This window comes from Erigeron canadensis, chromosome 7, assembly GCF_010389155.1.
Source record: "Erigeron canadensis isolate Cc75 chromosome 7, C_canadensis_v1, whole genome shotgun sequence".
Lineage (NCBI taxonomy): Eukaryota > Viridiplantae > Streptophyta > Magnoliopsida > Asterales > Asteraceae > Erigeron > Erigeron canadensis.
Window position 1 is genome coordinate 22,083,133 of NC_057767.1, and position 13,568 is coordinate 22,096,700.

At 30.9% G+C, this 13,568-nt stretch overlaps 1 protein-coding gene across 1 annotated transcript; it reads right to left on the bottom strand.

Annotated features, from left to right (window-relative positions):
- Nucleotides 1–242: 242 nt before the first annotated feature.
- LOC122608108 lies at nucleotides 243–2,964 on the bottom strand. The gene is made up of 2 exons (XM_043781197.1): nucleotides 2,719–2,964; nucleotides 243–627 (listed from the first exon to the last, which is right to left on the bottom strand). Exons 1-2 carry the CDS (start codon nucleotides 2,854–2,856, stop codon nucleotides 439–441), a joined length of 327 nt encoding a protein of 108 aa, XP_043637132.1. The 5' UTR covers nucleotides 2,857–2,964; the 3' UTR covers nucleotides 243–438.
- Nucleotides 2,965–13,568: the final 10,604 nt, after the last annotated feature.

Below are 13,568 nucleotides of genomic sequence, written 5' to 3' on the forward strand. Positions count from 1 at the left end.
AAGTTGTGTGTATTGTATGTAAACAACTTTAAAAAATGTTTATTGAATGTAAATAAACATACGTGACAACCATATAGAGGTGTCAATTGTCTGATTTTAATTGGTTGAATACATTTTCTTACATACGATAAACATTATTTTGGAGTTGTTTACATACAATACACACAACTTTAGTTATTTCCTAATATAAACATTCGTTCAAAGTTTGTTACATTCCAATATACTTATAAAAACAGAACACGTACACATAAAAATGACCGTACTTAAACAACTTTGAACTTTTCAAAAGTATAGAAAAATTAAAAATATGTGTAAATGACATTTGTATTGTAGTCTACCTATGTAACCAACATGTAGCTAGTTTGATCAACTATACATTTGCATGAATTTTAATTGCGATCACACCACTACTATTTCATCCTTACTGTGATAGCTTGTTCAATTTGTTTTGCCACCACCCCCACTAGTGATCAGACGAGTTGCAAGGAGACTCGTATTAGTACCGCCGTCGAGGTCAACATAATGTGCTTCAGCGCTTGCACCTCCACTCGTCTTCATAATTTCATCTATAGTAACCAGATTATAGTTGTCAACAATGCTCCTTGCCGTAATTGTTGGGTTGTCAATCTGTAAGATATATACACCAAAGTTTTATGCTCCATCATAAGTTAAAGTAGTAATGTAAACTCATCAAATTACCTGCTATAAATTTAGTTCAATAGTTTTCCACGTTTTTTTTTATCTCTAGCTATAAATTAACATGTAATTGATTGATGTATGTAAATGTAATAAATCATTATCTATATTCCTTTATAAAAATTATAAGGGTGGTGTTCAAAGTTTAAAATTTTTAAAATATGAAAAATTACCAACTTATCCTTCACTTTAAAACAAAACACAAATATCATCATTCTTTCTTTCTCTCTCCCAAAACAACACACACAAAATATTCTATCTTTCTATATACCAAAACAACACAAACACCCCGTCAATAACCACCGCCTTCGTCCATTATCACCAACACCCCGGCCACCGCCGTTCATAATATTCGTCACAACGAGCGGGTACCATGCTCGTTACAGTTTAATAAAAGTGCAATTTCATAATTTTCATGAAAATATTATGATGCAATTTAGAGAAAAAAAAACAGTGATCAATGTAAAGTAATCTATTTTCAAATAATAATTGTAGTAATGTAAATATATCCTTGGATATGAGATATGCAATATGAGGTTAGAAAGTATGTACCTATTAGACATTTAAATTCGGATGTAGAAGCATTTATATTTTGATTTTTTAATCTATAAAAAATGAGAGGTCAATCGTTTATTAATTATACCATAAATATTAAAATAATCATATATGAAAGGTTTTTTATCCAAACTGATATAACACTTGTTTGAATATAACTAATAAAAGTACGGGGAATGACTTGGTGAATTAGGGCATGTTTGGTTCAAAAAATATTTTTGGAAGAAATGAAATTTTTTTAAAGGAATTGAAATATGAAGGAATAGAATTTGACGGAATGTTTCTGATTTTTTGAGAATTCAAGTGACGGAAGGAATAAAATTTCTTCCTCCATCCCCAAGGAATGTAGATTCTATCAAATGATGAAATGTTTACATTTCTACGGAATGATATTTCTCCTTCTTTGAACAAATAAACGTACTAAGGAATAGAATTCAATTACAATTTAATCAGATTCCATCAAATTCTGTGAAACAAACGCAACATAAAGTTATTTCTTAGCTAGCCAATCCAACCACACAAAATCCTTACGCGTCCAAAATACTTCAAACTCAAGAAAAACCAAATAACCATCCACCCGTAAGTATTAAAAATAGTTATTGGTAAAATTCATTTGCCTTCGAAAATTAAACCATGGTTTTCAGATAGAAATGGTCTCTTATCATTAGGCCAAACCCAACTCAAATAGAAATGGTCTCTTATCATTAGGCCAAACCCAACTACTTGTGAAACTCAATAATAATTTGTAGAAAGGTATATTTGTATTTATTTGACTTAAAAACATCGAAATATTTTGTTTTACAAATGCATGTAAAAAAGAAATGAATATTTAGTTTTATATAAATTTAGTAAAATTAGAATAGTATCTTCATTATATATATATATATATAAATGTGGGTTGTGATTTTATAAAAACAAAAAATTATGTAAAAAGTAGAAAACTGGTCAAACACACCGTGATTTGAAACTTAAAACAATGTGTTGATAACTGCCCACCATCACCACTATTGACGAAAATTGTGATACGGCATGATCGAAGCCCTTAATCGAATGGTTGCGTCGTTCTTGGGGGCTTTGCCCTTCTCGGTGGCCTAACTCGAGGCACTTATAAAGTGTTGGAAGTCGGACGTATGTGGGAATGGCGTGGATTTGATGGGCGGCGATCCAAGGGATAGTGTGGTGGTTTGATACGGTACACCCGTTGGTCATACTGCCATGGCTCCATCATGGCGTCGCCAGAGGAGGAGCAAAGAGACAGAGATGATGGTGGTGACAGCTATAAACGCATTGTGTTAAGTGTTAAATAACAATGCATTTTGCTAGTTTTATATTTTTACACAAATTTTAGTTTTCAAATGAATATTATTTCACATATAGATCTAGTCCATGATTGCATGAACCTCTAAGGGAAAATATATATATATATATATAATAGATTTTCATGAACCTTGAAAGATATTTACTTACATGTGAGGGAACTTCAACAAGCGGATCCGTTTCAGCAGGATTGTTCACAATCTCTTTTCCTTTGCCACTCTCTAACCCTAAACAATTAAGAAAGCCCTTGAAAGCTTCTTTCAAGCAACCAACCCTGTCTTCTTCCATTTTAATGAAATTATTATGAACTTAAAATTACTTAGAATATGTCTAAGATGTTTCTCCGTTCTTTAAGAAGTACAACAAGAGCATTTACAACATGAGTTCTTGTCATGCATTTAAAGCCATTGAAGGGTATAAATCAGGTGTTTAATATTTGGGTTAGTGGTTGGCATATTTATTTGAAAATACAACCTCTATGCATTAAGTACATATTTTATAGAACATGCGTTTATAACATTGTATTTATTTTGAAAAACACGTTTCATGGGTCTTCTTTTATTTGGAAACCATGTTCACAATCGTACATAATAATGAAATGACTCTTTATATCTATTTTTTCAATACAAGCATGATACCCGGGCAATGCGACGGCAGTAGCGGGGACGGCGGTCTAGTGGTGTCGGTGACGGTATTATTGTTGGTGGTGGCGGTGTCAAGTGATCTAGGTTGATGTAACGGGTTTAAGGTGTTCATTATTAAAATGAGGGTTTAGAGTGTAAATTAATTCATTAATGACAAATTTGGTATTTTATAAAAATTCTTTCCATATTGGATGTTTACCAAGGATAGTTTAGTAGTTCTGTATGTAATTGTTATGTAACTATTTCTAAATATGGGGGTATGATAATTTTTATAAAGATGTATAGATGTAGTGAAACGATTCACATTGAAGTTTAGAATTATGGTAATAACTTCTAATACTTGAGACTTTTGCTTGGTAGTTAGGGTTTTAAACTCTGGAACTCAATATCGCATCCACTAAACTTCTGCTGGCTCTATACATGTGCGATTGTGGAATCGTCAATTCGACATCAATAATGAAATGTATTTTGTTACCGTTAGCCGGAAGAAAATACATCAATTACGTGTATTATTATATTTGTTAAACTTTTTTACACAATTAAAAGTTTGAAAGTTAAATTAAAAAAAAAATATAGTTATAAAGTATAAGTTATCGACCAAATATGTTATATATTGTTTCATAAACTATGATTATTATTCACAACAAACGAGATACGTCACCCGGACGTTGTCCCGGAAGACATGATGTTTGTGGTTGTCTTTGTTTTAAAGAAAATTATCTAAATTTATTAAGATAATTGTATTAAGAGAAATGACGAAATACGATACAAAAATGACGCTCTTATAAGAATGATAAAATTTGCTACGATCATAATACAAATAATAATAGAAAAAAAAATATGAAGTTGATATATTAATTTCTTTCTACCATTTTTTAACAAAAATATTACATTACATGTTCCCTTAAAAAGTTTGTGTGAAAATAAAAAGGGTTTAATGAGTGTTTATAATTTAAAATGGAATCCTTAGTACAAAATGTAAGAGATAAAAGTTTTGGTGTAAATGTATTTTAAAGAAATAAAATAATAAATTTTTTCAAAAATAATAAATATATAATGAGGGAAAAAAAAGTTAAGCATATAATTATGTAAGTTAAAAGTAATAATTATAAAATAATAAAATGTGGGACCTATATAAAATAAAATAAAAGTTATTATTCTTTGCATAAATCCCAATACTTTGTTTTTAATATATATATATTAATATGTATACCAATAACATAGCCTTATGTCAATCAATTTAAAATCTTTGACATTTGATAGCACCATAAAGTTTTAAAAGATTTTATAAATATTTTAAAAGTTAAAGGACTGAAACTATAATTATACATATAAATGGAAATAACGATTTTATAAAATTGGTTTCAACTTTATAGCCAATTGAAACAACCTAGATTTTAATTTAAGACTTAAGATTGCTTGAAAATTGAATGTTGATCATCTTTTGAAGATGGCAAGTGATTTTTAAGAATTTACTTTGAAGAAAATTTTATTAGATCATTTTATGGTTTGTTGTTTTATCAATTTTTGCCCTTGTAATTTTTTCTTTTATTATTTCATCATGTGGTGACTTTTTGCTTCATTAGAACCCCTCACTTTAACAACCGTTAATTTGGATCCGTTAAACCCCTCGTGTGCATCGAATATGAGGGAATTTTAGTCTTTTTCACCAAAAACACCCTCTCTTAGTAATGAAAAAAAGGTTTGAAAAAAAACCCTAGTAATTTTAGTCTAAAAGATTTGAAAAAAAAAGGTTGAGTTGAAAAAAGAAGATGGAGAATAAAGAGAGGGTGTTTTTGGTGAAAAAGACTAAAATGCCCTCATGTGCAATATACATGAGGGGCTTAACGGATCAAATTTAACGGCTGTTAATGTGAGGGGTTGTAATGAAGCAAAAAATCACCACAGGGTGAAGTAATAATAAAAAAAAAACGACAGGGGTGAAAATTGATAAAACAACAAACCACAGGATGATCTAATGAAATTTTCTAATTTACTTTGCCTACTACAAATGGCTTGTTATGGCCATTTTTACCCTTAATAATACTAACAATTAACTTTAATTTGATTTATCGATACTATATTATAAAAGAAATAGCCATTTTTATTTATTGAAGTGTTGAAAAAATATAACATTTTTACTTAGCACCCTTTAAAATATTTTCACATACACTATTCCCTAACATTAATTATTAATATACACTACCAATCCATTATTTTTTTTAATATATTTTCATTAACCCTTTATATCAATTATTCACATCACTCGACGTCACCTCCACCACCAACACTCGCCCCCACCACACCGTCGTTGTCACGATCACCGCCGCATTGCGCGGGTAACGTGCTAGTTTGATATATCCGTAATAGATCAGCTGCCTAATGATACATGGATCTTTGACTCCATTTGCCAGTTGTAAATGGTCTGGCCTACTTTATAATGTTCATTTGCAAGGAAATAATTTGACCCTAATCTTTTTCTTTGTGAAAACTTAAAATCTTCTAGTATTGCTACTCGCCTACTTGGACCTGTCGTAAAAGTATATTGCAATTGAAGTATTAATTTTCATATTATCTTCCTCGTAATTGTACTTAAGAGAATCAATAATGTTGATGTGCAATTATGATTCTCGTTTACTTTTTATTAACTAATGTTATCAACAATTCAAAAAAATAATAATTATTGATTTATAGTACGTATACGCATTTGCTATTTTTGAAATAAAATAAAAAATTTAGATTCTCGTTTACTTTTTATTAACTAATGTCAAGCAGCAATCTAACATGAAATACGATTGTGAATATGAAAACTTCCAAACTAATATTCAATTGCAATACTGTTACATACTATAGTACTAGATTTTAGACCCGTGTGCGACACTGGACACGGGATTTACGATATTATCAATATTAGATCATCATATATTTAATAGATAAATGCTTATAATTTTGAAGATATACAGTTTTAGGTGTTATACTTTGTAAGTTTTAGTATAATAATCTCAGGTTCGTCACTGTCATTATTAAATATTAACTAAGACATATTGATGGAATTATTTGTCGTAGTCATCTCACAAGATACAAATTCTCTATTATAGAATTTTTTTTTTAAATCAGATGTACTCATAATGTAATATTATTATAAAAGATAATTATGTTATTAAAATATATACATATTTGTGATCATGTAATTGACATTTAAATATATGTATTTAATCATGATGCAGACCCATAACACGAATGGATTTTTTCAATCACATGTCCTATGATAATTAAATAATTAGAATTGTTTTAATATTCTTTGATAACAATTAGGACACTTGATTTGAGTGACAATTGTAACTTAAAAAAAAATATAAATACATTTTGTAACTTTTTAAAAGAAGATTAAAATTTTTTTCTAAATTTGATGTTAAAAATAAATATAAATTAAATATTTAGGGTTAAAAAATGTAAATTTTTGATGAAAAATAAAAAAAAGTGTAAATTTATGAGACTTTTTCTACAAATTAATATAAATACTAATATAATAATATATTTGGATAATGATTATTAGGATTTTTAATTTATAGTTAATCTAAATGATGACATAAGCGAAAGTCAATTTGATAAAATTGAGTGATTTGATTGGTTAATAAATTATTAGTTCAACTGTCTTATAGTATATATTAAGATGGTGTGCCGTCAATATATAGCAATATGGGAAATAAATAAAAAGGTTAATTGTTATTTACAAGGGTAAAATGGTCATAACAAGTTATTTGTTGTAGACAAAGTAAATTCATTAGTATAAAAATCACTTTCCTTAGAAGGTCTCTCTATCCTATAAAGTGTATTAAAAAGATGACAATAACACAGATTTTGGAGTTTGGATTATCTTCCTCATTCTTATAATTTCACCATTAAAACAGATCTAACTTTTTTCTTCCCTTTTTTCTATACTAGCTCGAATATATAGTCCTTATTCTAGCTACCGGGTTGCACTTTTAAGAAAGTAACTATTAAAACCCAAAAAACATAAAATTTACATTACAAATAGGATGTACAAGGTACGCAATTATATATGTTCAATATAGCCCGGCCCTTGGAAGAAATAAATAGAGGAAGAAATCAAGTTATTATTAAAAAGTTTAGATGTGGCAATTAGCTAGTTTTTTAAATTTCATAAATTTTGTAACTTATTAATGGCAAGATTTTAGAACTCGTGACTCGGGATCGGATCAAAGAGGGTAGTCATAATATTTTGAAAACTCAAGATCGGATCGTGAAAAAATCGGATTTGGTTTTTAATGTATAATATTAAAGAAAATAAAGAAGTTGACCGGTGTTTTGACCTGAGTCGGTCGATTTTTGACTGATTCAACCGATTTTTGACCGAATCGGCCGAGTCTTACCGTTGACCCAATTCTTATAAGTCATTGACTGATTTTTAGTCCGACTCCATGTTTCCTAAGACGGCCACGCAATTCCCAGTCCCATCCAAATTGCGTGGTTGATATGACCAACCTTTCAAGGGACAATCAACTGATCAGTAACATTAACCGATAAGATAAAGATACGTACAACCATGTATCGTTCTTGAAACACTATTTTAATTATTTTAGTGTTGTATTTATAAGGGCTTCTTTTGTCATTTTACATACTTTGTGTTAATGTGTGTATATATATATAATATATTTTGTCATTTACTTTTAATAAACACACAAGACATATGTCTGCGCGATGCAACGACATTAGCTGTAACAACGACAGGTAGTGATGATGGCGATGAGTGATAGAGGAGTCAATGACGGCGAGGTGGCGACCGTGATAGGGTAATTATTAATAATGTAAAAACATTTATTTAAAAAAAGTAGTGTAGTTATTTTATGGGTGTGAGGTGGAAATTGTTTAAAGAATTTTTGGTAGATTATTGAGTGAATGTGATGAAGGTAAAATGTGTAGGGACATATTTTGGTCGTATCAAAGGCAAAAAAAAAAAAAATAAAGAAAAGTGAAATGATTTATTAGACTTAAGATAAGATTACATTTAGGTATAAAAAAAAAGATGATTAATCCTCCTAACTAAATAGCCTAAAAATCTTTCTAATCATAAGATGAAGACAAGTGGCAAAAATAAGTGATAAGATTAGGAAAGAGAATGTAATCCACATGTCACAATTTTAAAGTTTTAAGAGGATTTTTAGGTTAATGTATAGGAGGATTTATCATTTCCCTGAAGAAAACATCAATTAAATTTTTTGACTTCCTACTTTCAAGTTCAATGGCTAAAACAAACACAACATATATTTCATACAATAGCTAAAATTTCTCCATTAATCACCTATAGTTAAGCTTAAATTTCACTTAAGTTAGATACTTCAACTGATATCGAAGCTATAGAAATGAACTGAGACTAGTTTAATCGTACGTACGAGTTATTGGAATGGAATTGAACGGTGTTGTGGTTGTTCTTTCTCATTTGTGTTTTTCCTCTTTATTGACTTGAGATCAAAGCTTACTAAGAGATTTATATATATCGTGATTAGACATTCCAAATAGATATGGCAAGTTTTGAGTTTGATTATTGTAATATTTAACAAATAATAATTATCTATAATATACCTAATATAGTAAACCCCCATTTTTTATTATTAAACTTTTAAGTTTTTATATGATTAAAACATCTTTAAATAAAACCAAATATCTTCACACATATCTCATATATCTCATATTTCATAAGTGTCACTTTTCATTAACTATAATATTCTTTTACGTCAATTATTTTTACATTAAAAACCATACTTTTACACTGTGTTCTTGAATTTTTTTTAGGTAAAAGAAGAAAAGAATACAAATGATTTTATAACGATTTGTGTTCTTGAGTTTTTTTAATAGAAGGTGTAACACCCGTCGTTTAAAATTATGGATTTCCAAACAACTTTCGCCTAACGGCGTCAAAAGAAAGCGGAAGTAAACTTTAAAAGTCTAAACCAGCAAAATCTGTTTGGTTCATTCATTAAATGGTGTTACTAGCCATATCATCAAAATAAGTTCAAATGGAAACTCATCGGTTGCCCAACATTAAACAACCGACCACATTATCAATACAAGTCATTATTATCAAAACATAAAGCAAATGTCTAAAGCGAGCAACCACTAAGGGTAAACTATAGCCAGCTTCAAGATCATATACCCATGTCTCACATCAACCTGCTCACTAATGTTGGACCTGAGGGAACAACACATTTTAAAAGAGCAAGTGTTAGCTAACGAATTAGTTAAGTACGATAACACATAATTTATAAAACGTTTGTCCATTTCAAACATTATAGAAAAATCATAATTCGTCTTTAAGACACATATCATCACAAGTCATCACATATATCATATCACATCTTGCAGCACAAATCTTTCATACAGGATGAGTCATCCTAAATGTGCCTAGTCATCTTTGCATCTCACATATAACATCTGAACATCTTTGTAGATGTGACATAAGTCACGCTTCATATATAACATATTCATCTTTGTATGTTGTACATCATTGTCGTTAACGAAAGACAAAGTCAATCCAACTGAGTATACGGTTTAACCGTTGCGCGTGTAGTAGTTAGTTACTCCACCCGGATACACTCAAACATAACTATGCCACGGGGAGGTATCTAGATTCCCTCACCACATGACCACGTACACACTAGCTCCGAAGAACTAGCATGGGTTAAGCTTAACACAAGACTTTACATATGCTCGAGACTTCTTTATTATATTAGCTTAGGCTACACATTCACTTAAACTAATCACGTGTATCTTTTATTTTATAGTAGCTTAGGCTACATTTTCACCTAAACCAATCACATACATCTTTCTTTACTTTAGGGCCCTTAATCGTGCACGTGTCATAGCAAACCTATAGAAGTCTAGTGACTAGGTGTTCAGGCCATGCAATCAATCATAAGACATATAAGCATCAACATATCGTCATCACATATTAACATCACATCGTCAAATCATAAAAATCCATATCAACATGTCAGTCATATCATCATATCGTTATAACATAATAACATCGTATCCTCATATTATATTAGCATCATTTCATCTTAACATGAGAGCAACGCTTTATCATATCGTTTCATCAACATTTCGTCATATCATCGTAGTAATGCGTCATCATATCATCAATATTGCATTATAGCATCATATCATTTTTTTCATAATATCTTATCATATCAATATCATGTCAATTAATGTTTACATCATAGATTTTCATGTCATCACGTACATTATTCCATCATATCAACATATCATAACAATACATATCATCTCATATCATTGGGGTAGCATGTCAGGCTTTAATAATCATCTACATAGCCCATATCACCTCCCGTAGAATCCCAAATACCCATAAGCAAACAAGATACCATTTGGGGAAGTTATTATATGAAAACTATGTTTTTGTTAAACCTTCAGCGTGTCAAAGTAGTGTATCTTACCTTGGTACTGCTTACAATGACTTACGTATGTCTTACGGTGCTTGTTAAGTGCTCCCGACTACCTATTATGAGTATAAGATCGTTATATAAGCTAAACAAACTTAGTTACCAAATTTGACCCATTTGTGCACCTTATAGAAATCCTGTGCGCCGCACAAAACCACAAAAGATATATGTGCACCGCACAGATAGTCTGTGCACCACACAAATTAATGAATTTTGTCACAGAAACTTATCGATCTTCTGAACAAACCATCTGTGCGCCGCACATAAGTTATGTGCGCCGCATAACAGGCTCTCACCAGAAATCCAATTTTCAAAACATGCATCTGTGCCCTGCAAAAAAGTCCTGTGCCCCGCACAAAGTGTTGTTCGACCAAAAACCCAACTTTTTAACCCTTTAATCGAATCTCATACGAACACCAACCATTAATTCGACCTGGATACATAAAATTAACCTTTTCGATAAAACTTTTAACAACTTAAATCCATAAATCAATCCTTTAATCCTTCACAACATGAATCAATCATTGAATCACCCGAATAACATGAAATCGGTAACCATTTAATCAATTAACCCAACCCCATGGCCTGGATTGAATATTCATCTATGACTCATAAGATTAGATTTCAAAGAGAATATTACCTATATTACCTGTAGATGACTTAGGGGATTCAAGATCTTAACAAAACTTGATCAATACGACACGAAACAATGAAATATTGGAGGGAACTTGCTTGGAGAGGGAGGGAGATCGGCCGGGGGCTCTTCACACATACGACACAGAAGTTATGTGACAACTAGGGCTGCCTAATTGCTACTTAACCCCTGGCCATTAGCCCTATACGTTACAATTAGGACCCTTCAACTTATAAACTTGACTTTCTTAGCTTATCTTTTTACCGGGAGTCTTAACGATCTAACAAGCACTTTTACTTAACATCAGTTTGATTACTTTCATTAAACATCACATTTACATGTTCATATTAATTACATAAGCATTTAATAATATAATCACATATAAGGCACATTTACTTAACGAACCTAATGTTAACTGACGGAAGGTCAAATAGTTAAACACGAAAAGTTTAAGATGTTACAATTCGTCACTCATAAATAAATGACTTATCCGTATCCCTCACTTTATCATATCATTTCCTTGAGTTGTACTTTAACTTGTCATAGCCAAACTCATTTAGCGTCTTACATAGTCTTTTCTACTTTCATTTTACATTTCGACTGTTTCGTCATTTCTTTGATTCAACATTTAAATCAAACCAAGTAACCACCTAATTTCTTCAATCTTCATAAGTAGTAGACACATTACATTCGACGAAGGCTATTCATTTGGCGTTTAAGCCTCTCACACACATATCCTTATTAACTTGCTACCATAACTCATATAATTCATTTGAACACAGGGTCGACTCGCCATAACTTTTGATGCATAACATATCTGAAAATTGTTTACATAATGGTCGTCTTGATTTGAAGCATTCAACAATTAGCTTTCAGAATTTAAGAGAACTTCTTTAACACACATCTTTTCTTTTATGTCCAATAAAATGGTGCAATAGTTCATCAGAAAATAAACATTTTTTAGACAACCAGTTTCTAATGGCTCCTATCATTACCTTTAGCTTCCCCACGCAACTTTGTCTCTTAGTCCATGAATGACACGACTCCTCACTTCCGTTAAGGGATCATTAAATAATTACTTTTGTAACAAAACTTTCGGTGTCTACTCTTGGATTTTAACCCTATCACACGTCAAAATATAAGATTTACTACACCTCATATCATAATAGGTCACAACACATTTCAGGCGGCATCCAAATAAGCGTGTCACCACGGTTCATAAGCCTCATCAAGTACACCTTTTAGATCATAAGATGACCAAATGAGAGGAAACTCAGTTCTTAACAAATGTAGCAGGCTTAGAGACCTTTTCAAAATGCAAGGTTTGAATCTGGAAGAGCTTTAATGAATAAGTTGTGACGTTTGCAAGAAAAGTCTGCATAATTCGTCTGAAACCTGACCATTTCTAGAAATCGACATTTTTCGCATATCTTTGGGAAAAATCACGGGAAACTTTGTCATATCAAATTTAGGGGACACGTAGAGGTTTTCAGAAATGTAAGAGTCATCTCCTAAGTTGTTCATATAGAGAAGATATAATTTTTGCAATATGACTGATGTGTGAAATCGAGTAATAAAATTTATAAACACGAATTACGAAAAGACTGCCTACAACACATTCACAAGCAGTGAACCTGATCGCATGCAGTAGAGTAAATTCGGTAAATCCGAGGTCGATCACGAAGACTTAGTAAGCAATTGTTAAAATAAAGGGTTTATGGCATACTAATGTAACCACCTATGACCAAATGGTTATGTAATGTAGTGACCTATTCATATGGCTATGTAATGTATGCACTTATATTTTCTTGGCTATACTATGTAAAATATGTATGGACGTTACATAGTGTAACAAAAAAAAAATACATAGGTTCTTACATTTATTGAGCCAAATAAAAAAACCTTACATAGTATAGCCAAGAAAACATAGGTACATACATTACATAGCCACCTGAATATGTCACTACATTACAGAACCATTTGGTCGTAGGTGGTTACATTCGTATGTCATTATCCCTAAAATAAAGTAATTTAAACGAAAAGGGGTTTTGTGACCGAATTGTAACTTTGCAATTAGTTAGCGAATTTGTTAGTAATCTCTCAGGATTAATCGAAAGAGAGTTTGTTGTATTAAACAATAGTTTAAAAGGTCATCCATCTTGAATTCGCTTGACAACATGTTCGGATTGCACATAAAATGAAGTTCAATTCCAATTTAAGTTGATTAAATAAGTGAGACTC